Source organism: Tursiops truncatus, chromosome 10 (assembly GCF_011762595.2).
Source record: "Tursiops truncatus isolate mTurTru1 chromosome 10, mTurTru1.mat.Y, whole genome shotgun sequence".
Classification (NCBI taxonomy): Eukaryota; Metazoa; Chordata; class Mammalia; order Artiodactyla; family Delphinidae; genus Tursiops; species Tursiops truncatus.
In genome coordinates, this window is record NC_047043.1 from 22353462 (window position 1) to 22381047 (window position 27586).

A 27586-nucleotide genomic window follows, 5' to 3' on the forward strand; every position below is an offset into this window, starting at 1 on the left:
ACTAAACCAAAAAACCCAATTGTTTTGGTCATGGTCAAGGGTATTTCCCTCAGAAAGAAAAAACCTGGTAATAGGTAGGACTACAGCAGGGCCATTTCCCAATGGGAAACCACTACATTCCTATGGTAACGAATAATGAATGCTCTTTTAATAAGATCATATAAATAAGAGCACATACAGTCATCCCTCGGTATCCACGGACACCGCCCCGCAAGGTCCCTTGGTTCCGGGACTCACCACCCCCACCCCAGATACTAAAATCCATGCCCTAGTCCCTTATATAAAATGGCACAGTATTTGTATACAACCTGGGCACATTCTCCTGTACACCTTAAATTATCTTTCAATTACTTGTAATACCTACTACAATGTAAATATTATGTAAATAGTTGTAAATACAATGTAAATAGTCGTAAGTACAATGTAAACACTATGTAAATAGTTGCCAGTAAGTGGCAAATTCAAGTTTTACTTTTGGGAACTTTCAGGAATTTTTTTTTTTTTCAAATATTTTCCACCCACAGTTAGTTGAATCTGCAGATGGGGAACCCTCAGATATAGAGGACCAACCACAATCCTTTCATATAAACTTAAAGCATACTTCTCCTGTGGACTCAACATGAACCATTCTGAATCTTGTACCAGGGACTGGGCAAGGGAAGAGACAGGCTCCTTGGTGAAGCTTTGCCCAAGCACATCTATGACAGATTGCTCAGTCCCACTGCCTCCTTTGTCTTCTGAGATAATTCTAGACTTCAGTGTTATCAGTTCATTCTCTTTGTGCAGTTTCTTGATCCAGGCCCTCTCTGCCTCTATCACCACATACAGCATTTCTGCCCTATAATCTTTCGTTCTGAAATTCTGTTCTTATTTGATCGCCCACCCCTCTGCTTGCCTGCCTTATTCTGCCCATCATCCTTCACCCTAAATCCATTATGAAACCATTCCCTGTTGATCCGCTTGGGATGAGACTCTGTGGTTACTCTGGGTTTATTTATAGGGACAGTCTGATGGCAACACAAGTGAAGACTACCAACTTTTTGTGTGTCATCCCTGGTCTAATCTGAGCTCACTGTGAGGTCATATTTAAGCCACTGAGGATGCCTGGCATCTCATCTCTATGCCTTTATTTACACCATTTATGGTTTAGAGCATGGGCTTTGAAGCCTTACAGGGCTATGCTTGAATCCTAATTCCACCACTTCCCAGGGTGTGACTCAGGGCAAGTAACTTAATCTCTCTCTAAATCAGTTTCCTCATCTACAAAATGGAGATATAAGACCAAAATTTGCCTCTTGGAGTTATAAAGAACAAATGAGAATTAGATTAAAGAGCCTGGCAAAATGCTTGATATACAGTAAGTTCTCAATAAATGGCAGTTGGGGCTTCCCTGGTGGCACAGTGGTTAAGAATCTGCCTGCCAATGCAGGGGACATGGGTTCGAGCCCTGGCCTGGGAAGATCCCACATGCCACGGAGCAACTAAGCCCATGTGCCACAACTACTGAGCCTGTGCTCTAGAGTCCATGAGCCACAAATACTGAGCCCACTGCCACAACTACTGAAGCCCGTGTGCCTAGAGCCTGTGCTCCGCAACAAGGAGGGCACCACAATGAGAAGCCCGCGCACTGCAACAAAGAGTAATGCTCCGCTCACCACAACTAGAGAAAGCCCACGTGCAGCAACAAAGACCTAATGCAGCCAAAAAAATAAAATAAAATAAAAATTTAAAAAATTAAAAAATAAATAGTGTCCATCTCCACAGGTCAAGCCCTGACTATAAAGTCTTTCCAGTCTACTCTATGTAACAGTGATTTTTGCCACGCTATGAATATGAACACAACATTTTTTATTTCTACAACTCATTTGAAAATCAATCATGGTTTCCACTGTGCTATCTGCATCCATATATCACTTTTAACATTTTGATGATGAAATTCAGACTCATAAAGAGTTGGAACTATAATTTTTCAATCTACAAATACAATGATCTATCTATCATATCAGAAAGGATCTGATAACAAATACTGGATCTCACTGACCTCTTGGGCATATTCTTATTTGCCTGACTACATATACCTATTTTGAGATTTTAAAAATATGACCACCTTACTTTTATTTCTCTGTACATAGTATCTAGCACAGTACTTAACATTAGAGTCTGTAATCCCAAATTCTCAAAATTAATGATTTGTTGATTGGTGATTATCCTCATCACATAATATCTGAGTATCTTTCTCTCTTACATTCCCCATGACACTGTATCTTTTTATTAAAACATTTACCAGTCCTCTTTGTAGTATACAGGCCTATTTGTTTTATATGCCTATCCTGGGCTCTCACATTTTGTCCTATAAGTGTACTTTCATTGCATTCTAATTATTCATTTGTACTCCTTAAGGTCAGAGACCATAGTTTTCAGCTTTGCAGCCCCAACTTCAGCTCCAAGACTGACATAGGTGCTTAATAAATACGAACTGAACAGATTGTGAGCTTTTGTTGGGAAAGGGCCATGCCTTATAATGCTTAGTTCCTTTACTGCATTAGGACAGTATTCAACTCATGGTGGATCTTCACTGAATTTTGTCAAACTTTAAAGGGAAAGTTGGCGAGAAAAGACGGCTGATTTCAATTTCCATTTTCAAAGGAGAAAGACACACAGAGAAGAGAGAATAAAAACTTGCCTACCATCACGGGCTCAGCAACAGACCTCTCCTTGTAGGACAAATTATTATGAGGCTTGTCACTCTCCAGTAGCTTGCTCAGAGTTTTAATCCCCTCACTACTGTGAGTGTTTCCATTATTGCACAGAGAAGTAGATCAAAGCCTCTCTCTAGGAGAGATCACAGCTTGTCTCTTTCAAAGGAGAAAATAGTGATGGCTCCAAAACCTTTATATGTAAGGAGCTTAGCACAACTATCAGGTTGAGCGGGGTTGGATGGACTGAAAGCGAACTAGGAAATTCATTTAGAAGCTGTCCCTTCAGGACAACAAGATTCTATACTTTAGGGACTTCCCTGGTGGTGCAGTGGTTAAGAATCCACCTGCCAATGCAGGGGATACGGATTGGATCCCTGGTCTGGGAAGATCCCACATGCCGCGGAGCAGCTACGCCCGAGCGTCACAACTACTGAAGCCGGCGCGCCTAGAGCCTGTGCTCTGCAACAAGAGAAGGCACCACAACGAAGAGTAGCCCCTGCTTGCTGTAACTAGAGAAAGCCCGCACACAGCAACGAAGACCCAACTCAGTCATAAATAAATAAATAAATTTATTTTTTTTAAAAAGATTCTATTCTTTATTTATTTTTGGCTGCATTGGGTCTTCATTGCTGCACGCGAGCTTTCTCTAGTTGCGGAGAGCGGGGGGCTACACTTTAATGTGGTGTGTGGGCTTCTCATTGCGGTGGCTTCTCTTGTTGCGGAGCACGGGCTCTAAGCATGCAGGCTTCAGTAGTTGTGGCACACGGGCTTAGTTGCTCCACGGCATGTGGGATCTTCCCCGACAAGGGCTCGAACTCGTGTGCCCTGCATTGGCAGGCGGATTCTTAACCACTGCGCCATCAGGGAAGCCCAGATTCTATACTTTAGATGGTAGGTTACAGATGAATTAAAATAGCAAGATTTAAAAAATACATGTCCTCATGCTTTATAAAAGTTCAGGGGAATGTCAGCTGTCCACCTAAGGGATGACGATGATGAAGTAGAGTTGGTCCATGGGAGGCGGGGGACAAGGTGGAAGGGGGTCCGCAACTGAAAGCCAAACTCGACCAAGTCTTACTGAAATCCTACCCAAGGTTGCTCCCTTGACTAATGCTAACCTCCCTCATCTGGCAGGCATCTAAAGAGGAAGGAGTCCCAACCTCTTCTGCTCCGCCACCTCCAAGGTCCTGAGCCCCTTCCCAAGTGTCCTACTTCATCCCTCATCCCTGTTTCCTATCGTGCCTAAGGACTAGATGTTCCTCCTCCGCCTTCACCCTCTCCACTTCCTGCACCGTAAGAAGTCGACTCACCCCTTCCAACGGCCCAGAACAGCCCCCACAGCACGCCAGCCAGGAGGGGCTCTGCAGAGAGCCCTTGCTTAGACCGCGAGGTCCAAGGAGCGCTAGACATGTAACTCCCAGAATGTTTCGCTTTGTTTCTAACCACTGCCCGGCAGCTAAAGAAAAATATCAACTCAGGAACGGAGGAAGTAGTAGTTTTCTCGTCCAAAGAAATTAGTATTCAGTAAGGTTAGTACGATTTTTCAGGAGAAACGCTCCCCGCGACTGCGTCCCTTTAAAATTCGAGACCAATAAAATAAACACCCCAGTACGGGGTCCTGAGGGGAAAAATAACCGGAGGCACATCTTCGATCACCTGTTTCCTTAGCCGACGTCACAGAACCAGGCTGAAGGCGGCGCTAAAACTTTCCTTCAGAGAAGTTCCTCCCCGTCTCCAGGCTCTCGGGACCACGTTTGCGATTAATTATGACGTCACAGCCAATCGTCAGGCGGGACGCATCGACGCTCTAGCCCGCCGTGCTCTCACTGCTCCGCTGCCGCGTAGAGCAGGTCCTCTAGCCCGCGGAGCTAGCAGGACGCTCATGCCAGCCCCAGATAAGCCCCCAAGTCGAAGTACCGGACCCGGGCTTGGAATTCCGGATATTTGGGCTCCTTGGTTGCAGAGGCACAAGGCGTGCGTGGGAGAAGGGCTCGGGTTCTGTATGCTTAGGTCCAGGGACAGAATAGGAAGGACCCTTCAGTGGGGAGGGAGTTACTCTCTTTCTTTTATTAATACTCTCGTCCCCTTCCCAGCCCTCGACCTCCCGTCCATCATGGACCTCGCCAGCACCTGCTCCAGCTTTCAGTCTGACCTGGATTTCTGTCCGGATTGCGGCTCGGTCCTGCCTCTTCCCGGAGCTCAGGATACGGTCGCGTGTACTCGCTGTGGCTTCTCCATCAACGTGCGAGGTGAGGGGGGCTCGTACGCAGCGGCCCCGGCAGAGGGCCCAGCGTGGAAGGGTCAGAGGCTTTAGGACCTCAAGATCGGTTGGATTGAAGAGGGGGACCCTAAAGCAGGGTATCAGGCACTTTTGGTCTTGGGTCGAAATCTGAAGGGAAGAATATAAGGCCTCCTGGCCAAACCGAGAGGGAGTTGTGGGTGTCAGCCCTCTCCAAACCAACTCTTACTGCCTGCGCAGACTTTGAGGCGAAGGTTGTGAAGACCTCATTTGTGTTCCACAAACTGGGAACAGCCATGCCCGTGTCGATGGAGGAAGGACCTGAGTTCCAGGGACCCGTGGTAAGTGAGTGACATGGAGGACTGGCCCCGTTAGGAGGGTGGGAAAGAAACGAAGGGGGTATTGCACAGATCTGGAGTGTTTTGTACCCAATTCTAAGAAGGAAGAGGGGTCTTTAAAACAGCAGTGTCTGAGGAGTGTGATAGCCTGATGTCTGTGGTCAGTAGGGGGAATTATTAACCCACCAGTTGCTTCCCAGGTTGACAGGCGCTGCTCTCGATGTGGGCACGAGGGAATGGCATACCACACCAGACAGATGCGCTCCGCTGATGAAGGGCAGACCGTCTTCTACACCTGTACCAACTGCAAGTGCGTATCCTTTCCCTCCCCTCCGCCCTTTCTCAGTCTGTTTGCTACCTAAACAAATCCAGCGATTTACCTTTTGTACTGATAAACAGTTGTTTCCTTTGGTCCCATCCCTCATTTCTGTACAGTTCAAGTAATAGGGAGATTTGTGGTCTTGTTTTTTTTTTAATTACAGTTTTTTTATCCTTTTTATACCCAGTGAATTAAAGCTTTTAAGATATTTAAAAGGAAAGAAAAAAATACAGAAGGCAAGTATTGCTTGGTGATCAGTGTGTTATGTTGGAATCTTCCACTGCACTCAACTTAGTTTTACTTTGGTGAGAATTACTCTTGAGTGATTTAAAGAACACGGAATAGTTTTAAGAACTCCTCTTTCTCTTTGGTGTTCTGCAGTTTCACTACAATATATCAAGATGTGGCTTCCTTTTATTTATTGTGTTTGGGATTTGTTGGGCTTTCTGAAAGTAAGGATTGATTTTTTTTTCCAGCAACCTTGGAAAATTATCAGCCATATCTTATCGAGTATTGCCTTTCCCCTATGTTCTCAATTCTCACATTCTGGAGCTCTAATTAATTAGTTGTTTATTAGACCTTATCTTCTATCCTCCATTTCTCTCACCCTGTCTTTTATATTTTCCATCTCTTTTTATTCTGCCTCTGGGTAAATTCTTCTGGTCTTTCTTCCGGTTCACTAATTCTGTCTTCAGTTTATTTCAATTATTGTTACTTAAAAAAATTTTTTTGAGTTCTACTTCATTATTTTTCAAATTCCCTCCTCATTTTAATAATTCACACTTATTTAATCATATTTTAAATTGTTCCTTTTATTCTTAAAATATATATTACATTTAAATATACTAAACATGATATTTATATTCTGTCTGCTAATTCTCATACCCACAGTTTTTGTGGGTCTGATGCTGCCATCTGTTATTTCTACTGACTCTCATGGTGCTTCTTTTCTTTTGTGATTTTTGATGATAAGCTCAGATTTTTTAGAATTTGGACTATGGAATTCTTTGAGGCCTGGGGTGAAAGCTGTATTCTTAGCATTTGTGTTTCCTGTTCAGGTGTCTTGAGGTGCTAACAAGCTAGAATCACTTTAAATAAATTTTCAGCTTCATGTTTTTTGGAGCACACAGGTAGTATGAATTTTGACTGCAAATCCAATGTAAAGGCCAGCTTTTGGTTAGAAATTCTCAGGGGAGATTTTTTTTTTCTCCCTCTACCTAGTGAGACAGTCAAATTCCTCTTCTGAAGAGTTGGATTTTTTTTTTTTCTTGTTCCCTTTTATACAAAGAGGTAGCCCTTTGGGGGTCTCAAACTTATTCAGAGTATCTCCTATCAGACATTGTAGGTTTGTCTCTAGTTCACCCATGTGGCTATCAAAACAGCAAGGGCACCATGGTAGCAGGGGCTTCAGTTTTAACTTACCTGTCTAGATTCCTGGTTTTATATCATTTCAGCCAGTGTGAAGGTTGCCTTTACTTTCTTGCCTTCTCACCAATGGATTAAAAATATTTATAGTTAGATGTGCCTTTTGCAAATATTTTTTTCCCAGTCTGACCTATTTGTTTTCTTAACTTTTTATTTTTTTTAATGACCAGAAGTTTTTAATTTTTATGAGTTCTAGTTTATCCTTTTTTCTTTTATGGCTAGTGCTTTTTGTTTTCCTAAGAAATCTTGGCATACTTCATAATTTGCAAGATATATTTTTAATCCCAACATTTTTAGTTGTCTTGAATTTGTGGAGGGTTGTTTAGGGGAACTAGTCCTCCACGGTCATAAATGAAAGTCTTTCTTGATTATTTAATTGATTGTCTTATCTTACACTGCTAGAACTTCTTCGTTGGGTCAATATAACAAGTCCTTTCTTTCTCTATAGGTTCCAGGAGAAGGAAGACTCTTGATTTTTTTCTGAGCGACTCAACAATCTCTCCTTCTCTTCCTTGGAAGGTGAAAGATACTGGGTTCTTAGATCCTTTGTCCATCTCCTGATTGCGGTGTTTTGCTCCCAGAGGAAAAGCAGATCATCATGTGGGGATTACCGTTGTCCCCAGAGTACTCCTACCCTAGTTGAGTTTCCTTTATTAAAGTTATAGTTTTCTATAAGAGCCAGACGTATGTATGTTATTTATAATCTGTCTTCTTCCAAAAGAAATTTTTGTTAGCTTAGAGAGATATATTTTTCCTTTCAACAAATATATCAGCTACAAAAAGAGAATATAAATTAGTACAACAAAAAGAAAAAGAGAAAAAAATAAATAAAACAAAAAAACAAGGAAATAAAAATGGAGCCAGGAATGAGGTTAATATAAAAAGGCATTTATAAGTACTCCCTCATTATCTAAATCTATTTGGTTCCTGAGTTTAGGGAAACAAAGAGTGGGAGTTTGGATAGTGGGAGGTTCAACAGAAAACTTAACCAGATTCAGTTGATATGTAAGTCTGGACAATAAAACAATCTGACACTCAGAGATACAGGGGGACACTTTGGAAATTTTTTTTATTGCTCTTGAGATAAATGTAATATATGTATATATATTTTACATTGTAATAGATTCATATATAGAAAGGTAGAAAGAAAAAAGTAAAACTCAAAAGGAATCCCATTCCACAGAGATATTTGGGGTTTTTTTTTAATGGGATTTACTATACATGCTGAGTTGTATCTTGCTTTTTTCAGTTCAAACCAGAAACTTAAAAGGGAAGCAAATGCTTAGTCCAGGCACAATAAACATTCAAATTTCAGTCTGGGAATGCTGATTCCTGCATTCCTTGGTTTAAATGGCGACCAAGAGGTGATGTTAACGATCATCTTGTAATTGTGCGGCCCTTTATATATTGCGAGCTCTCTAACATACACTGTCTTGTTTGATCCCACAGCAACGTGGAGGGATGGGCAGGGCAGTTTTCTCCACTGTATGTTTGAACAGTTCTCCTGCCTCACTCCTGAAATCTAAAACAAATCTGTTCATGTATCTACCCAGCTTTAAGCCTTTCACCGACTGGATAAAGTGCAAGTTTCTTAGCAAAGCATACAGGGCGTCTTATATAACCACGCCCACCTGTCAATCACCATTTGGAACTCCCCTTACATCCCTTCAGTATTAAACTGCATTTCCTTCAGTGCGCACAACTACGACTTCGTAAGCTGCTTTCTTTACCTAAAAAACCCATTTGTCTGCCTTCCTGTTCTCTTTTTGCCACTCTTGTGCTCCCTGAGAAACAAACACATATTTTTATCTTATAAACTGGCCTATATTGTAACTTATGACAATTTCTGTGCTTAATCTTACTCATCTCCACCCCAGAGCAAGGGTAGGCAGTATGTAACTAAATTCAGTTTCATAGATGAGACTTACATCTATGTTAATATTCCAATGTCTTATATTTCTGTTAGTATTTATGCCAGTCTTTCCCATTAGACTGGGAGCTAAAACGCAGGGTGTGAGTGTTTTATGCTCCTCCATCTTCAAGTTACAGCACAGTGAAAGGAAAAAATCCAAGTTGAAGACGCATTAAGCGCCCTGCTCGAACACCTACAGGCAGAGGGCGAGGATTAAAACCCAGATTCTTTTTTTTTTTATAAATTTGTTTATTTTTAAAATTTTATTTTTGGCTGCATACAGTATTTGTTTTGCTCTTTTTGGCTGCGTTTGGTCTTCGTTGCTGCGCTCGGGCTTTCTTTAGTTGCAGCGAGCGGGGGCTACTCTTCGTTGCAGTGTATGGGCTTCTCATTGCGGTGGCTTCTCTTGTTGAGGAGCACGGGCTCTAGGCATGCAGACTCAGTAGGCGTGCAGGCTCAGTAGTTGTGGTGCACAGGTTTCGTTGCTCCGCGGCATGTGGGATCTTCGCGGACCAGGGCTACGAACCCGTGTCTCCTGCATTGGCAATGCGGATTTTTAACCACTGCGCCACCAGAGGGGCCCAACCCAGATTCCTAATCAAGTGTGTTTCTAACTGCTCCCAGGTCTCGATTCTTTAATTCCCAAACGAAACAATAAGAAAACGAAGCTAGGCCGTGGTAGGATCATTATTATTGCCCCTTTGTTTTCTCGGCGCTCCCACACAGCCAAGGGATGGGGGTGGGATGGACTCAGCTACTGGACATCTGAACCACGTGCGGTAACCAGTCTGCAGCGCCAAGCCCAACTCTACCCTCCTTGACCGCAGGTTCCAGCTCAATCTCTGTGGCGCATGCGCGTGCTGCACTTGCTCGCTCCGCCCCTGCTTCCACATCGCAGTGACGCCCCTTCCGCCAAAGTTGTGTAGCCTTCTTGCGGCGCCTGCGCACTGTCGCATTACGGCGGAACTAATCCGGCGACCTTGAGCTTAGACACATTTAGTGCCAGGAAGGGAAAAGGGGGACCACAGAATGCGTCACACACCCGGAAGCGGAGATCCGGAAGTGGGGTTGGACAGGTTATCCCCAGGGGTGGGGCAGCGGAGGCCCAGGAAGAGGGGGAAAAAAGAAGGTGGAGGATCCTGGCTACTAATCTGAATCCGATACCGATTGTCTTAGACCTCAGAGACACAGAAAAGACAGAAGGGTGCCTCATCCCCCTTCCTCCCCTCCGCCCTCTCTTCAGCCTTAGCCATGGCGGAGGCAGGGGCCGGGCTGAGTGAGACCGTCACTGAGACAACGGTTACCGTGACAACCGAGCCCGTGAGAAAGGCGGGGGGCGGTGCTGTTTAGGGGTTGGGGAGATACCGGGAGGGAAGGGATAGCGCTTTGGAGAGTTGCTGGAGGGGCTGGGCCTGGGGATATGGGAGGAAGTGGGGTTGGGAGAATCTCAAGGTATTGGGAGATTTGGGGTGTGTCAGAGTTGGTGCAGAAGGCTGGTCAAGAGACCAGCAATAGAGTTAGGATATAGGTGATGCTTCTTGGAGTGGTGGTGTGTATAAGTAATGAAAAAACGGGAATTTGGAGATTAAGGAGCAAGGGATGTGCTGGGGGTAAATGAAGGGCTGTGTGAGAAAGCATGGTTGGAGGCCAGCTGCAGGGGAATTTGACTGGAACCATACTTATCAGTAAATATTTGTTGAAGGAATGATTGTAAAAGGAAGCAGAGGGAATGAGGGAACAAGAAAAGGGAGATGAAGATAGTATTTTGAAAAATCAGAGGAGATATAAATAGAGAAAAATGTAGTATTTTTGCAAAAACAACTTAAGCTGCCTTCAAAGGGAGAAGGTTGTGTTGGGTTTAATAACCCTTGGACTAAGGGAGTTTAGAGTAATAGTTACTAGAGATGCCAGGATGCTGGGGAATAGGTTTCTCTGTATACTAGTGGTTACCAAGAACAGGAAATAATACTTAATGATTCCTCAAGGGACTCCCTGAGGCCAAAAATCTGTTCTATTTTATCTTCTCCCAGCCCTCAGCTCCTCTGGCACTATGTCTGATCCTGATTGAGTGGGGGAAGGGAAGAGAGGAGGCCCCCGGGAGGAAGTGGGAAAGGTTAATAGGAGGGGACTAGCTAGGTATGGCCATCCTTCTTAACGTTCCAGGAGAACCGGAGCCTAACCATCAAACTTCGGAAACGGAAACCAGAGAAAAAGGTGGAATGGACGAGTGACACTGTGGACAACGAACACATGGGCCGCCGCTCATCAAAATGTGAGTAATTGTTGGCCCACAGTAACCCTGGAGTCCTGGCTCCCCTCAGCATGTCTTCTGCTTTCTTACATTCACTGACCTTCCCGAAGCCCCCAGATGCTCACAATCCTGTGGCTGTCCTGGTGGTTCTCCGGTATCAGGGAGAGAAGGTTAAGGTTAGAGGAACAGAGGTAGGGAGAGGCTTGAATTGGGATGTGCCAAAGCTTAAAGTCAAGAGGTATCTGAGGTGGGAGAAGTGGAGCTTCGGATTCCTGGCTGGAAAGGACGAGGGAGTTGGGTGTCTGAGTCCCAGGGTGTGGGCCTGGGGAAGTTGGTTCCTGGAAGGTAGGAGGAGAAAATGGTGAAAGTAGGGATTTTTACTGAGATCCAATGGGAATGGAACTGATGCTCCATCTTATCTCTTCCTCCTTTTTAACTGGGCTCCTCCCTCCAAATCCAGGCTGCTGTATTTATGAGAAACCTCGGGCCTTTGGCGAGAGCTCCACGGAGAGTGACGAGGAGGAAGAGGAGGGCTGTGGTCATACACACTGTGTACGGGGCCACCGCAAAGGACGGCGTCATTCAACCCCAGGACCAAGCCCCACCACCCCTCCCCAGCCTCCTGACCCCTCCCAGCCCCCTCCAGGGCCAATGCAGCACTAAATTCCTCTCTGCCCCACCATTCCTGTGTCTGTCTGGCCCTGAATGTATTCATGTGGCTACTCGGGGACTTAACCCATGGTTTGGTCCCTTCTCCAGCCCCCTCCTCCCCTCTCCTCTGCCTGATAGAGGGAAGAGGGGGAGGAGGGTGGACAGAGATCCTGGAATTCTGACTTGCTGCTATTCCAGAACCCAGGCTTCTGGGTTCCCCCAGCCCTCATTTCTGCCTCCTCTCTTCAGGGATCCAGGCATCTTGGTCCCAGTCTTTTCCCTTTGTTCTCACTGCCAAACTACCTGTCCTGTGATCTAATTATCTTGGCCCCTTGCACTCTCTACTTGAGTTCCAAACAGTTAAATTGGGTTTCCAACAGCCCCAGCTTTCACTGCCAGGGTCCTAGTCAGATTCCAGGCAATCTTGCCCCAGCTATGCTTGTTAATCCTGGCTTAGAGCTTTTCCACTAATGTATTTATGTCATCCTAACTCTTAGTCCTTGCCTGTGGGATGTGAGGTCTTATGTGAGACCTCAGGGCTCCTAGCCCTTTCCCTCCTCTCCTGCCCACTCCTGTCATGCCCTTAAGAGGAGTTAGGAGAGAGAGAGGTCTTTGTCATTCTCACCTTGGGAGAATGGGAAATGGAAAAAGAAATAGTCATGTCTTCTCCCCTCACCATTCTCGTGTGACTTAGGGTTTCTGACAAAGCTGGCTTCAAGACTGGTCACTTAGAGCCAACTATCTCCTCAGCCTTTGGTCTTCCAGCTTAGGAGACAGATCCAACACGGTCCCAGGGGCCTGCGTCCCTGGGAGAGGAAGGAACAGGGAGGGAGCAGAGATGTACTCTCACCCCTTCCTTCCTAGGCTTTGATGTCTCTGCCAGCCCAGATGTCCTGGCCTTCCCCACCCCTTACTGGGATCTAGATATCATTTTCCAGGCCTCTTGCCATGCACAGTTGCAGAGATCAGTCAAATCCATACTACCACTGAGATCTCATTTATTGCCACAGATGCACAAAATAAATAACCCAACATCACAAAATGTGTTAAATACGGGCCCATTTATACATATGGGGAAAGAAGTGAGGCTATATACAAGGGTGAATTTGGGGTGTCTGGGCCATTCCCAGGTTGAGGAAAGGAGAGGTAGCACCATTGGTTGCTTGTTGTATGTGCAGGGGGGAGGTTTTAGGAAGGTTCTTAATGGGAAAAGACTGTAAGCATAGAAAGCCGCCATGGTGGAGTAAAACTGGCCTGTCCCCTTCTCCCCCAAAAAGAGGGCCCTAAGGCCCAGGCCAGAGTCAAGCCTCTTGTTTTGGGGGAGGAGGCTTTTGTTTCTCTTGAGGAGAAACCTCAGAATGGACGAGGCAGGGAAGCCCAACCCTCAGACCTGTGGAGAGGGCACTGGGCCCTTCTTTGCCAGGAGGAGAGGCAGGGGTGGGAGGTAAATGTTTGACAGGCAGGGCCTCTGTGTATTAAACATGGGCCAATTACCAGTACTGATGGGGCAGGACCTGTTCCCCAATTCAGGCCCGGGAAAGATAGAAGGGGAGAGATCCCTTGGGAAGTACTGGGGTAACCAAGGGAGAGAAGCATCCCAAGATTTGGTGGGGGGAGCAGGAATGAATTAAGCTTCGGGCATGGATGCGGAAACTGGAGGCCAGTTGAGGTCCTAACTATCTGGAAGAAAACAGACAATGTAGGTGCAGGGGTGCTTATCAATACACCGGCAATGGGCGTGGACATGATGCCTGGAATGAGTAAGGATTTCCGTGCCCAAGAGGAAGCAGCCTTATTTCTGACCAAGCCAGAATAAGGGCTGTGGGTGAGCTTCTCAGCCTTCTGCTGGCACGAGGCAGAGGGGGACGCGGGGGTCGCAGGTGCACAGCAGCGGGAAGACGCGCTCACCTAGGGGACCGGGCGCCTGGAAGGCGAAGAGCAAGTCCAGGGAACGGCCGTCGTAGAAGGCCACGCGGCCCCGCTCCCAGTCCAAGTCCACGCGGATGCGCCGCGGCTGGGGCCCGGCGCCGCCCAGCGGGGTGGGCTCCGGGGCCGTGAGCGCCCACAGGCGGCCGCCGCGATCCTCCACGGCCCACACAGCCTCCGCGGGACATAGGCCTACTCTGCCCTTGCGTCGCACCGACTCCCCGGCCACGCCCAGGGCATAGCGGCTCTCCCCGTCGTCCTTATCCTCCCCGGAAGAGTCTCCGCGGGAGGCGGTGTCGGCGATCTCCACCTCCCAGCAGTGGCGGCCAGCCCTGAAGCCCTGCGCGCCCAGCACCGCCGGGAGCTGATCGAAGCGCCCCGGGCCGTCGCGGGGTGCGGGTGTCCCCGGTGGGGCCAGTCGGACCCTGCGGCGGTCCGCGGAGACCAGCAAGCGGCGGTGAGCGGTGCCAGGATCCAGGGTCAGGTCGGCTGGAGAGGAGAAAGCAGGGGGAGGACCGTGTGAGCTGGCTTTCCGAATCAGAGGAGGGATAGGATGGAGAGGATGTGCGGAGGGTACACAAGAGGCCCACAGCAGCTCAAAAGGCTGCTGTAGGACCGAAGAGGGTGAAGGCATACGAAGAGCAGGCTTGGGCAAGACCCAGCCTGCGCTGATGGGCCACTTCCTTCTGGAGAATTGGACTTGGAGAAGGACCCTGCTGGCCCAGGGCAGGGGGCACAGCGCAGAGACTGAAGGAGGGGTTGCCCGGGTTTGCGGGCTTGGCGGCAGAGTGAGGCTCGTCTGACTTCTAGGGAGGGTGAGGACTGATACCTCAATCTGCAGCATCTGGGGTGGGGGTGGGGGGGGTGGGAGCTGGGTCAACAGGATGGAGAAGATGGAGCTAAAGAGGAAGACTGATACCAGATACCAGTACCGCACGTGATAGAGGGGAGGGCCAGAGGGAGAAATCCAAGTATCCTGAGAAACCAGCCCACCACCCGCAGGAACAGGTGGGAGTAGACAGGCCTATTTCTATAGGGAGCGCAGGGCAGAGGAGAGAGAAGGTGGTGATAGCCAAAGGGACCAGAAAGAACTAATCATTGGCCTTGTGTGTATGGGATGCTTTGAGGAAAGATTTCTGGATTAGGGGTGCTAGAAGCAATCTGGGTTGGGTTGGATGGTAGGTGACCAAGAGGGCGGAGTACCTTCTCTAGGCAGTTTAAAGAAGGGCAGAGGGCAGCCTTGGAAGTGATGGAAGGAACTCCCCAGAAGCTGCAGAGAAGGCCCAGAGCCTCAGGGGCAAGGAGACGCGGGAATCCTGGGACACTTCTGGAAGGGAGTGATGAGAAGTGGTGGCAGCAGGGATTCCCCAGAAGCAGCTGACCCCCAGGGGTCTGTTGTGTGAGTGTATGAACAGGTAAGAGGAGAGAATAGCTGGAATGTGAGGAATGAAGGATAGACCTTATAGGTTGAATTGTGTTCCCCCCCGAAAGTTGTGAAGTCCCCCCAATACCTCAGAATTTGACTGTATTTGGAAATAGAATCTTTACAGAGGTAATCAAGTTAAAATGAGGTCATTAGGGTGGACCCCAATCCAATATATCCAGTGTCCTTATAAAAAGGGGAAATTTGGACCCAAAGACAAGTGTGTATAGAGAGAAGATGCTGTGAAGACAGGGAGATGCCATCCACAGGCCAAGGAACGCCTGAGGCTATCAGAAGCTAGGAGAGAGTCCTGGAACAGAGTCTCCCTCTCAGCCCCCAGAAGGAACCAACAATGTTGACACCTTGACTTCTACCTCTAGAATCATTTAACTTCTGCCTCTAGAACCATGAGACAATAAATTTCTATTGTTTAAGCCACTCGGTGTGCAATGCTTTCCTATGGCAGTCCTAGGAAACTAATACAGACATCAAAAAGGACTTGATCATATTTGAGAGAGGAAAGGGAATAAACTGAAAACAGCCTCTCATTTAGTTCCCTCCCTTGTGCCTTCCTTACCCGTCAGTCTATGAAGCATGTTTTTGACCACTGGGTAATCTTCAGGGAGATCGTCCTCTGAGTTAGATGACTTGGGAGTTGGGGCATCAAACCTGGATAGATGAGGGAGAAGGGTCAGGAAATTGGTAGACACCCTCTGCCCTCTGATGTCCCCACCTCTATCCCACTCACACCTCTGGAGCAGAAAAGGGTGAGGCCACACCCACAAAACCTGTCTGTGAGTGGGGACAAAGGTGTGGCTCCTGTAAGAAGATGGACGTGGCAGCTGATAGTGGAAAAGAAAAAACAGTAAACATGGAACTCACCTTCTCCATGTCTTCTTCGTATCCTGGGGTGGGCAGAAAAAAACATGGATGTGAGCTCTGGGCTTCATACTGTGGGGAGCTCTTCCCCCACCTCCTCAGGTAGCTGGGTCTGATTTGGTGAGGTCCCTCCTCGCATCTCCGACTGATCTCACCTCTTTATCCCCTGTGCTCCCTTTTCCTCTCATTCTCCCCCTTCCCTTTTCATGACCTTTCCTTCCTCTCAGTCACCACTTTCTCATCCTCCTAACTCCACCCCTACCGTCCTCCTCCCTTTGCCGTGCCGCAAAGCCTCTCAGTTCCCCTTCCCCAGCCTCATCCAGGCTTTTTTCTTGCCCCCAGAGTCCTCACCGTTCCTTGTTTCCTCCCAGCCCGCCCCCCTTCCCTTTCTCAGTGGCCCCCATCCTTATCCACCTTACTGAGGGTGTATCCCAGATAAACATCCCCCGCCTCCTCCATCACACAGACCAAACACATACTTAGAGTCCTTAGGCTAAGAGTTCATTTATAAAATCCTTATAATAAAGCTGCTTCCCCTCTTGCCATAAAAGCCCAGTGTCGTTTATAGGGCCCTTTGTTCTGTGTCTCTCTACCCTGACCAAGGAAGCAGCTGGACTTGGATGTGTCCCAGAAGGCCCAGCAGATCTGCAGGGTACCATGAGAGCCAGGAGAGGGCGCTGGATGCTCCCCATCCAAAAACTAGGATTCCCTCTTCCGGCTTCGCAGTCTAGTGGGAAAGACTGGGGCAGACCCGTAGGGTGTTGAAGGGGAGAGAGGAAAGGCAATTTGCCTAATTATGCCAATTACACCTAGACTAGGTATATGTAGACTTCAAAGGGTGGAAGCAAGACTCGAGACCAGCTCGGCTGCTGGCGAGAAGCCAGGCGGGAATGCGGGGCGCCTGGGGGTCGGCAAGGGAATGGGGTTGGTTGACGGCCAAAGAGTCAGGGCCCAGGAGGGACGCGGGAGGCTAGGTGGGTGGGTGATCAGGGTGGGATGTGGAGAGGAGCCAGAGGTCCCAACGTCTGTTTTCCCGGACCTTGCCTCCACCCGTGGCCGCCTCTGCCTGGGGCCCTGGGAGGAGCGGAGGATAACAATAACAACACAGCAAGGCCCAGGCCGGAGCCCGGGGACCCACCCCACGACACGGCAGGGGAGTTTGGATCTGCCTCCCTCCCTTCTTCCCAACTTGTGACAGCCGCCTCCTTCCCCGCCCCTCCACTCCAGCTTTTTGTCCATCCTCCCTCCTGCTTCTCCTCCGCTGAGCGACTTCTGATCTCCCTCACCAACCTCCCAGGCACCCAGCACCCTCCCCTCCGCCTGGCCTCCGCCTCCGGGGCGCCTAGCGGCGTCTTTTCCCAGCCTCCCAGTTCCCGCGCTCTTCGCCGGGCCTTAGGGGTCTCCTCCTGTTCTGTCTGGTGCCCCAACCCCTTCCCTCCAGCCCCTTTCCCAAGACTCAGGCATCCGTCCAGCTTCGCTCTGGGCAAAGCGTCAACTCTCTCCCGGCATCTCTCACTTGACAGCTGCCGCCCCCCCGTCCTTTGCTTTTCTTTCCCCAGCTCCATCTTTTGCCTAAACTTCGAGAAGGGCCCCAGCTCGGGAGGTGACATTCCCCGCTTCCCCAGGGAGCCCGCGGATGGCCCCTTCGGCCGACAGCTGCGGACGCGCGAAGCGCACCCCTGCCTCACCTCTCCGTGCGGGGCCAGGCAGCCCATGGTGGGGATGCGGCCCCCTCGGCGTTTCCCAGTTCGGGCCCCGGGCTCGGCCAGCTTCTCCCGCAGCTCGCGGCTGATCCGCACTTCCACCGCCAGCCGCACGTTAGACCTCAGGCTGCGGCGGGGGCACGGCCGGCCGCAGCACGGGCAGGCGGTGGGGGGCGCCTCGGAGCCGGGAGGCGGCGGGGTCCCCCAGCGGCGGTCCAGGCACGCGCGGCAGAAGCTGTGCTCACACGCCAGGAGCACCGGGTCCTCGAAGAGGCTCCCGCACAGCGGGCACGTCGCTAGCTGCTCCAGGCGCTGCACCAGTCCCCGGCCCAGCGACTCGGATGCCTCCATGGGGAGCCAGCGTCCGGGCGCCGTCCCTTCCGCGACCGTCGCGACCACCTTCGGGCTACTCAGGTGGCTGAGCGCCTCTGCTGCTGGTTGCGTCGCTGCCCCTCTCTCCGCCTCCCACATTAACTTTCTGACGCTTTCTGGCGCTCTCCTGGAATCGCCTCTCTCTTCAACCAGTCTGTCTCCGCCAATCTCCTCACTACGTCAGGCTTTATAGGGAGGGAGGAGGCCCCTGCGGGAGGTAAACATCAGGGCTTGCGTAACACCCCATCTGGTTCTCCCGCTTCCCCGTGAGGTTTGGAGGAGGAGGGTGGAAGGGACATCTAGGTCTCGAGCCAAGGAGGTGTTCGCTAGGGGACGCTCTGGGGGCAAGGTATCAAGGTGTGGGGTGGGTAGCCCCCGTCACCGCCCCCCCCGAATTGCTCGAATCTCGCCTCCCCCTTGGCCTGCTGTGTACAGGTGGGCAGGGCGCCCCGGCTCGCTTTTGGCATGTGTGCCCACATCGCCAGGGTATGTCATTCTAGGTGGCTGGCACACCTACATCTGGGGGCCTGGGGCCAGGAAGCAGGGATCCTGGTTTGTGCGGCTTTGGCAGGCCTCTGAGTGTTGGTGTGTGGCTGGCATTCCAGAGGCCTCTCTCCTCTCCATCTTTCTGCCTTACCTATTAAGGGCTTGAGGACACTGAAGCTGTGGGGTAAGTGGTGGAGAGCAGGCACGCACACCCCCACCTCAAGGAGTCAGTGTAGGGCTCTCTCAGCTGTACCTCTGGCTGGCTCCCATGGCCTCCCTTATTTCTTCCTATGTCTCTCTTTCTAGTTGTCTGTCTCTCTTTTCCCTGTGTATGTTTTTATTTCCACTTTTCTCTTTCTCTCCTTCTTTGGCATGTACCCAAAGGTTGTCTATTTTCACTCTTTTGGTCAACTGAGGCCCAGAGACTTGGCACTGTCAAGGTCACACAGTAAGGGAATGACCTGAAGTGGAACCATACCCAGATCTTCTGATTCATGGCCTTGCTGTGATTCCACCCTGCCGCTCTTTAATTTCAGATCCCTAGAACTCCCTTCTACTTTCTGATTTTTTTTTTTTCCGGAGTTTTCCTCATGCCCTCTTCCCTCACCTCCATCTCTCTGTCTCTTTCTTCCTTTCCTCTCCTCTTCCCTCCTTTCCTTCCTTCCTCCTTGCTCCCTCTTCTTCCTAGTTCCTCCACCTCTCTCATGCTAGGCCTTTCTGTCTGGTACCCCTGTGCGGTTGTGAATAAGTAAACATTCAGATGTCTACAACTATGATCATACACACTGTTGTACAAACATGCATGTGCATCCAGCAATGTCTAAATGCCCCAAAATGCACAAATAGGCAGATACTTTCATATAATGCAAAATCACAGATATGCCCAAATAGTCTCATACACACTGAATATCACTGGGACGGACATCCAGAATTATTTAGGGACAGATAGACATACTCAAAGAACACATGCAAAGAGACACTCTGTCATTAGTTTTATTGTCAATTAGAACAGCAATACAACAACAATAAGTCTTTATGAAGCAGCAGCATGTTATTAGGCAACTCCTCCAGGCATCCTTCTTTCCCCTACTTATCAGGGAGACACTCAAACATGACACCCTGATAAACAAGGTACACAAATCAACACACTCATCTTGGAAAAACCTCCCAGCTCCATGCTCATAAAACACACAGCTATCCAAGAAAAAGATTTCAGATATGACCAAAGTCTATTTTGTAAAATGGACATCCATGTAATGATAGGTAGAATAAAGTTCCCCCAGAGATGTCTATGTCCTAATTCCTGGAACCTGTGAACATGTTACCTTACATGGCAAACGGGAATTAAGCTTGCAGATGGAATTAAGGTTGCTAATCAGTTGAGTTTAAAGTAGGGAGATTATTCTAGATTATCCAAGCATCCTTAAAAGTGGAGGACAGGGACTTCCCTGGCGATCCAGCAGTTAAGACTCCACACTTTCGCTGCAGGGGGGTGCTGGTTGGATCCCTGGTCGGGGAACTAAGATCCCACATGCTGCGTGGTGAGCCAAAGAAAAAAAAAGAAAAAAGTGGAGGACAGAAGCGGAAGAAGACAACCAGAGAGATAGAAGCTTATCTCTCAGCCTGACGTTGCTGGCTTTGAAGACTGAGGATGGGGGGTCATGAGCAAAGGAAGTGGGTGGCCACTAGAAGCTGGAGAAGGCTAGGAGATGGATTACAGATGGAATCCAGCCCCGCCGGCAGGGCTTAATTTTAGCCCTGTAAATCCTATTTTAGACTTCTGAACTACAGAACTATAAGATAACAAATGTGTGTTGTTTCTCAGATTTCAAACAAAAGTTTGTGATAATTTGTTACAGTAGCAAATAGGAAACTAATACACATGCTTTCCCTTTCTCCCTCAGTCTCTGGCCCTTTGGGACTGTATGCACTTGTTTTTGCCCCTTCCAGTTTGTCACGTTTTTCAGATTTCTCTGCCTCTCTGGGCTTTCTTATCTGTCCTCTTCTGTCTCTCTGTCTCTGTCTCTCTCTCTCTTTTTTTTTTTTTTTGGACTGCTTCATTTTCTTGGCTCTATCCCCACCCCAAGGCCTCTTGGACATTGGGTTCTTTCTGGATCTGGGCCTGGAATATCAGAGAAATGCCTCTGAGTCTCATCAGGAACCTTGTATCGTCACCAGTTCAAGAGCCTTTCTATGACCTTCAAGTGCTAGTCGATGGTTCACATCCTTAGTTGCACATTAAAGTCACTGGGGGAACTTTTAAACTCCTGATGCCCAGGAGACACCTCAGATAATTAAACAGAATCTCTGGGGATGGGTCCCAGGAATCAGGAGTTTTAAAAGCTCTCCAGGTGATTCCAATGTTTAACCAAGGGGGGACCTACTGTCTTACATGTTGAGGTTACAAGTGGACCTTCCCCTCCCCATTTTGCTCCTTATGCTTTACCTGCAGTGCCTTATATTTTCTGTTCCTTGAGCATAACAAGACTGACATTACCGCCAGGCCTTTGCACTCATGTTCCTTCCTCTAGCAATATCCGTGGCTGTCTCCACCTTCTCATTCAGGTCTCAACTCAAAGGTAGCATATTCAGAGAGACTTCTTTCACCACTGTATCTCAAGTAGTTTTCCTCCAAAGTGCTCACTGTCTCTTTACCCAGATATATTGATTCATGGTATTTATCACTATCTGAAATGATCTATTTATCTGGTTTGATCTGTTTCTATCCAACAGAAGGTAGCTTTATAGGAACAGGAACCTAGCCTGGTCACTGCTGTTTTCCCTGAACCTGGAACCGTGCCTGGCACACAGACGGTCTCCATAAATATATAGCCAGTCATTGAACTGCCCATCACCAATAGGGCAACGCGAAAGGATCTTTTGACTGACTCTGCTTAGATCTTCTAAATGCCAGATACAGATATTCTTTTTATTGTTTTTAGATTTTTGAGTTTTATTTTATTTGTTTTTTATACAGCAGGTTCTCATTAGTTATCTATTTTATACATATTAGTGTATATATGTCAATCCCAATCTCCCAATTCATCCACCCCCCACCTCTTTCCCCCCTTGGTGTCCATTACAGACACAGATATTCTTATCCTTCTCAATCAACAGTCATTCTTCACTGGCAGACGCCAGGCCCAGTGCTGGGGGATGCTCATATGAAGTGAGACATGGTGTTCAGTCTGGCTCAAGAAGTTCATGATCCAGCTGAAACTTGCGTTCTACAACCAGATGATGAGGATTTCTGCTAAAAATGCTTTAGCTCAGCTTTTAAGCAGTAGTTGCTGTGAGTTCACACTTAATGATTTTAGGACATGTAGTGCAGGGAAAAGGCATTTGGAAACAGACGTTGCCAGGAAATGTCTCACTTCTCATGACTGTCTCCCTCCCTCACCAGAATCTCCATCAACTCTGCACTTGATCCTCTAACTCCCCCTTGGGTTTATTCTGTCTCCGGAGAGCTGGGAGGGTGGAGGTGATTGTTAGTGTGTGTTGGCTTGGCTTGGCTTGGCTTGCTCTAGTTGACCGTGACTGGATCCTGCCTCTCTGTTAGCACCACATCTTCTTAATGTAGGTGTCTCCCACATAACTGTTCGCACCTCTTTCCAGCTCTCTCCAGGATGTCTGCTTGTGGTGTTGTGGAATGTTGCAACTAAACACCCATGCACGGCACTGGAGATGCTAGAGGTGCGAAGGCCTTACCTAATCCCCTCATTTCTTTTCCATCTCTTCCTTTTTTTCTCTCTTTTTGTTTATTCTTCAGTTTATCTCTCCCCCATATCAGTCACATCCCCATCTTTTTAAACAGCCTACAAGTCTTGGGACTTCCTGGTGGTCCAGTGGGTAAGCCTCCGTGCTCCCAATGCAGGGGGCCTGGGTTCTATCCCTGGCCAGGAAACTAGATCCCGCATGCCGCAACTAAGACCCGGCGCAGCCAAATAAATAAATATTTTAAAAAGTAATAATAAAGAGCCTACAAGTCTTTGGGAGACTTGGAGAGGGAGAGGGAGATATGAAAAGGTGTTTGGGAGACTGATGACAAGCCAGCCAAGGTCCCTGCCCTTAGGAAGGCAGGTAAAATATATCCATCATCATCCAAAATCTGCCATTACTGAATCAGGGAGTGTGATGAGGCAAACAAGGTATATCTATCATCAACCAAGATATGTCATTACCAAATTGTAAAGGTGTGCTGAGGGGAGAAGAGTGAGTGGAGGATTATGTTTACAGATCAGAGAATGAGTGAAAACGATTTCAGGAAGACTTCCTGGAGGAGGTGGCTTATAAATGAAGGATGGGTTGGGTTGAGCAGGAGACAAATGAAAAAGCCTGAACAAAGAATGTGAAGCATCTTTGGGGAAAAAACTGGAAGTGGGAAAAGAGGCCCAGGGGTAAGAAGCACAAATGAAGGAGACCATTACTCTTTCTCAATTCCCACTTACTCTTCCCCTTCCCAAAGATTTTCTTCGAATTCGATTGCTTCCAGAAAGACTCTTCTTTTTTTTTTTTTAAGACTCTTTTTTTTAAAAGACTGCTGTTTACAATGTGCTTTAACAGAACTGAAAGTCCTAATAGAGCACGGCTCTATTAGGAATAGGAATAGGAATATTTCCTATTCAAGGGCTCCAGGAACTCTGGGTAAAACACCCCCTGATTCAGGAAGGGTGAACTTAAGATAGAGATAGACGACAAGGATTTGACCAGATTAACCAAACAATCCTGATACTCAAAAATGTGACCAAGGTTATATAGGACTGTCATCTTTATTGCCTGGTCTCTTGTTTAACCTTTTAACAGCTGCAGGGTTGAGAGTCCAGCCATTTTACAGTGAGGAGTCAGATTCCAGCACGGTAAGGGATTTGCCTGGGCTCAAACAGCTGGTTAGAGGCAGAGCCAGGACTGAAATGCAGATCTACTGCCTCCAAATTCTGTACTCTTTCCCTTAAAAATTACTTCGTCTCTTCTGAGACTTTATTTTCGCTCCTGTAAGCCTCCTTTGTCCCTCTCCCTTTAAATCCCTGCTTAAGGCTAACAGTTTCTCCAGGATGTTGCCCCTCCTCAAGTTCATTCTGGATACTCATTTATTCTCCTTCCTTCTGACAACCCCCCATCAATGTCACTGACATTACTTTATCTATCCTTTAAATTCCCCCTTAAACATTTGCTAATCATTCTTCTCTTCTCAGTGCTCCCTAAGCCTTCTTATTCCCCCATCCTTTAGCAGTGTTCCTTTAAGAGCCATGCATTTATTCATCCATTCATTTAATCATTCAAGAGCTATTTACTAAGCACCTACTGTATGTCAAACACTGTTCTAGGAGTTAGGATACAGTGGTGAACAAGCCAGCCATGGTCCCTTTCCTCTGGCAATTTTATTTATTTATTTAGGCTTCGTTGGGTCTTCATTGCTGCGTGCGGGCTTTCACTAGTTACAGCGAGCGGGGGCAACTCTTCCTTGTGGTGTGCAGGCTTCTCATTGCGGTGGCTTCTCTTGTTGTGGAGCACGGGCTGTAGGTGCGCGGGCTTCAGTAGTTGCGGCACCTGGGCTCAGTAGTTATAGCTCCTGGGCTCTAGAGTGCAGGCTCAGTAGTTGTGGTGCATGGACTCAGCTGCTCTGTGGCATGTGGCATCTTCCTGGACCAGGGATCGAACCGATGTACCCTGCATTGGCAGGTGGATTCTTAACCACTGCCACCAGGGAAGTCCCCCTCTGGCAATTTAGATCCTATTGAGAAAGACTAACTAATAAGCAAGTAAACAAATAAATTAACAAGATAATTATAGATGTGATAAGTGCTTTGGAGAATATAAAGTGGGTAATATACAAGGAATTAACTGTAGGACATGCACACTTCTTTTAAAAGGGTGTTCGAAAAAGCTTCTCTGAGGAGGTGACATTTGAGCTGAGCCCTGACTGATAAGAGGGAGCCAGCAGTAAAAAGAGTTGGGGGAGAGCTTTCCAGGCAATGGGAACAGCAGGTGCAAAGGCCCTGAAGTAGGAAAGATCTGGATGAAGATCACATGCTATGAGGTGTGATGAGAATAGTTTAAAATGAGATTGGAGAGGTACTAAGAGCCAGGCTGTGCAGGACCTTAGGGACCAGGATAAGAAGTTGAGTTTTGTTCTACAAAGTGCAATGCCACTGAAGGGCTTTAAGAGGGGAATTTACATGGTCCAATTTATGTATTTAAGACATTCACTTTGTCCTAGTCATCTTTTCTTTCCATTTCCTTTTCTAACTCTCATCCTGTTTCACGTATTCAAGATGAGCATCTCATTTCCTGCCCATTTCCCCATCGGGGAGAATGAGTCTTCCAAACAAACAGTGTATTAACCTGTACAGTGCACCAAGTGTAGCTAATTTGACTCTGATTCCTGCCTATATTACAGAGTTCAAAGAATCAGAGATTTGTAGAATATTAGAGTTGAAAGGGGCTTTAACCCTTATATTGAAGATAAGAAAATTGAGGCCTAGAGGGGGTGTCCTAACTTGTCCAAGATAACTGGTAAGTGGGGAAGCCTTTGTGGACCTCGTCCTTCAAGAGCGCAAGAGCAAATTGCTTCCTGTTTCTTAGACACTCATTTCAATTAAAAAGGTATTAACTGACTACTCAGTATATGCCCAGAGTTGGGGCCCAGCTTGACAAGGAATAGGAAGAGCAAATGACAAGGTCCATTCACAGCCACACTGGCGTGTGATGGTGGGCATAACAACAACTGCCCTCAGGCAGCTTAGAGTCTGAGGGTGAGAGATACTGAATAATCACACAATGTATACCAACAGTGATACGAAGGAAGGTACAGGGTGATGAGAACTGTACCAGGAAGGCCTCAGTACAGGAAGCAGAAATCACTCTAGGTACTTTAAGTAGCAAGAGATTTAACACAGGGAAGTAATTGACAAGAAAATCATTGAAAGGCCTGGAGAATTAAAAGTCATTAGGTCCTAACTGAACTCTTGGCTTCAAGGTCAATCACCATAGGCGAGAAATGCTGCAGCTACTGATAGCATAGCAGCCACTGCCCCAAGTGACCTACTCCCATGCACCTCTCATGTTTATTGGAGATTGTCCACCTGACCATCTGCTATAGGAAAATGGCTTCCACTTCACTTCTGCCTTTCAAATCTCATACAAACACATCTGGGACTTCCCCAGTGGTGCAGTGGTTAAGAATCCACCTACCAGTGCAGGGGGCATGGGTTCGATCCCTGGTCTAGGAAGATCCCACATGCTGCGGAGCAACTAAGCCTGTGCACCACAACGACTGAGCCTGCTCTCTAGAGCCCGTGAGCCACAACTACTGAGCCCAAGTGCTTCAACTACTGAAGCCTGTATGCCGAGAGCCCGTGCTCTGCAACAACAGAAGCCACCTCAATGAGAAGCCCGCGCACCACAATGAAGAGTAGCCCCCACTGGCTGCAACTAGAGAAAGCCCGCGCACAACGATGAAAACCCAATGCAGCCAAAAAATAAATAATTAAAATTAGGAAAAAAGAAAACAAACACATCTAATTGGCCGAACTTAATTCTTGTCCAGAACCCTAGCTGCAAAAATCTCTGAGAAATAGTTTTTTACTGTCCAACCAGATAGAATGGGAATAAAGTCAATCCACGTATCTAGAGTTGCCAGGTAAAATACAAGCAAATTTGAATTTCAGGTAAATAATTAATTTTAAAAAAATATAAATATCTTCCAAATATGTTTGGGGGCATACTTATACTAAAAAAAAAGATTCATTATTTATCTGAAATTCAGATTTCAAGTAGGTGTCTTGTATTTGTACCTGCTAAATCTGGCAACTTTATAAACATCCAGCACAGAGACTGACAGCAGGGGGCTCTAATTTAGATGAGGGGCTGAGGAAGGCCTCTCTGAGGAGGTGACATTTAAGCGGAGACCTGAGAGATGAATAAGAGTTCATCAGGCACAGAGAGGAGGGAAGGGCGCTCCAGGCAGAGGAAACAGCTTTGCAAAGACTCTAAGGCAAGAACAATTTGGGCTAATTTAAACAAAGCTGGGGGAATTCCCTGGCAGTCTAGTGGTTAGGTCTCAGCGCTTTCACCGTCAAGGGCATGGGTTCAATCCCTGGTTGGAGAGCTAAGATCCCACAAGCTGTGAAGCACGGCCAAACAAACAAACAAAAGTTGGTGCATGGGGAGCTGGGGGGTAAAGATGGTATAAGGTGGATAAAAACTTAGGCAGAGACCAGATATGCAGGGTCTTAAGTTTTTTTTTGTTATTTATTTATTTATTTATTTATTTATTTTTGGCTGTGTTGGGTCTTCGTTGCTGTGCGCGGGCTTTCTCTAGTTGCGGCCAGTGGGGGCTACTCTTCTCTGCGGTGTGTGGGGTTCTCATTGCGGTGGCTTCTCTCGTTGCGGAGCACGGGCTCTAGGCGCGCAGGCTTCAGTAGTTGTGGCTCGTGGGCTCTAGAGCGCAGGCTCAGTAGTTGTGGTGCACGGGATTAGTTGCTCCACGGCATGTGGGATCTTCCCGGACTGGGGCACGAACCCGTGTCCCCTGCATTGGCAGGCGGACTCTCAACCACTGCGCCACCAGGGAAGCCCCATTTTTGTTTTTCAAATGCATTCTTTTCCTTAATGGTTAAAGCAGATGCATGCTTGACAGGCTGTAAGACAGGCTGTTCTAGTTAACATATGATCAAGCAAATCATGTATTAGCCAGAGTGACTTCCCCATACCTCAACATGTGAACCTTTCTTCCATCAAGCCCTAGGTAAGCGTATGACATTATGAGCAGTGACAGAACCAAAAAGAATAGTTCATGTTTATATAGAAATTTATAATCTTTAAAGCTTCTTATTATTTTTAAAATTTCACTAACCGCTCCAGGGGAATTACAGGGACGAAACCAGGGCCCAGGCTTGCTTGCCCAAGGTCAAGGCTGCCGAGGTGCACAGTCAAGACTGGGATTCAAGGGCTTCTTCTCCCAA

General features: G+C 47.6%; 4 protein-coding genes across 6 annotated transcripts in view; 2 read left to right on the forward strand and 2 right to left on the reverse strand.

The window, feature by feature from the left end:
- The window catches only part of ZFP57 (ZFP57 zinc finger protein), a 20271-nt gene extending 15822 nt beyond the window's left edge, over positions 1-4449 (reverse strand). Inside the window, exon 1 of one of the 3 annotated variants that reach the window (XM_019944863.3) lies at positions 4356-4449. The gene's annotated coding sequence lies outside the window, so the exon portion shown is untranslated. The other 2 variants (XM_019944862.3, XM_073810505.1) reach the window with 2 other exon arrangements.
- A 76-nt stretch (positions 4450-4525) lies between these two features.
- POLR1H (RNA polymerase I subunit H) lies at positions 4526-7697 on the forward strand. The gene is made up of 5 exons (XM_019944916.3): positions 4526-4673; positions 4793-4948; positions 5179-5279; positions 5477-5586; positions 7469-7697. The coding sequence occupies exons 2-5, from the start codon at positions 4813-4815 to the stop codon at positions 7491-7493; spliced, it is 372 nt and encodes a 123-aa protein (XP_019800475.1). The 5' UTR covers positions 4526-4673; positions 4793-4812; the 3' UTR covers positions 7494-7697.
- A 2274-nt stretch (positions 7698-9971) lies between these two features.
- On the forward strand, positions 9972-11865 carry PPP1R11 (protein phosphatase 1 regulatory inhibitor subunit 11). The gene is made up of 3 exons (XM_004311120.4): positions 9972-10252; positions 11096-11204; positions 11644-11865. The coding sequence occupies exons 1-3, from the start codon at positions 10184-10186 to the stop codon at positions 11844-11846; spliced, it is 381 nt and encodes a 126-aa protein (XP_004311168.1). The 5' UTR covers positions 9972-10183; the 3' UTR covers positions 11847-11865.
- A 950-nt stretch (positions 11866-12815) lies between these two features.
- Positions 12816-18189, reverse strand: RNF39 (ring finger protein 39). Its single transcript, XM_033863911.2, has 4 exons — positions 17751-18189; positions 16066-16088; positions 15761-15852; positions 12816-14249 (listed from the first exon to the last, which is right to left on the reverse strand). Exons 1-4 carry the CDS (start codon positions 18114-18116, stop codon positions 13669-13671), a joined length of 1062 nt encoding a protein of 353 aa, XP_033719802.2. The 5' UTR covers positions 18117-18189; the 3' UTR covers positions 12816-13668.
- Between the last annotated feature and the right edge of the window lie 9397 nt (positions 18190-27586).

Excerpts from the sequence above, each read along its gene's own strand:
- POLR1H (XM_019944916.3), top strand. The coding sequence starts at position 4,813 with ATGGACCTCGCCAGCACCTGCTCCAGCTTTCAGTCTGACCTGGATTTC. Across the intron at positions 5,280-5,476 it reads CTGAGTTCCAGGGACCCGTG|GTTGACAGGCGCTGCTCTCG; the intron begins GTAAGTGAGTGA and ends GTTGCTTCCCAG. Across the intron at positions 5,587-7,468 it reads TACACCTGTACCAACTGCAA|GTTCCAGGAGAAGGAAGACT; the intron begins GTGCGTATCCTT and ends CTTTCTCTATAG.
- PPP1R11 (XM_004311120.4), top strand. The coding sequence starts at position 10,184 with ATGGCGGAGGCAGGGGCCGGGCTGAGTGAGACCGTCACTGAGACAACG. Across the intron at positions 10,253-11,095 it reads TTACCGTGACAACCGAGCCC|GAGAACCGGAGCCTAACCAT; the intron begins GTGAGAAAGGCG and ends TTAACGTTCCAG. Across the intron at positions 11,205-11,643 it reads GGGCCGCCGCTCATCAAAAT|GCTGCTGTATTTATGAGAAA; the intron begins GTGAGTAATTGT and ends CTCCAAATCCAG.
- RNF39 (XM_033863911.2), bottom strand. The coding sequence starts at position 18,116 with ATGGAGGCATCCGAGTCGCTGGGCCGGGGACTGGTGCAGCGCCTGGAG. Across the intron at positions 16,089-17,750 it reads GCCTGGCCCCGCACGGAGAG|GATACGAAGAAGACATGGAG; the intron begins GTGAGGCAGGGG and ends TGCCCACCCCAG. Across the intron at positions 14,250-15,760 it reads CATGCTTCATAGACTGACGG|CCGACCTGACCCTGGATCCT; the intron begins GTAAGGAAGGCA and ends TCTCCTCTCCAG.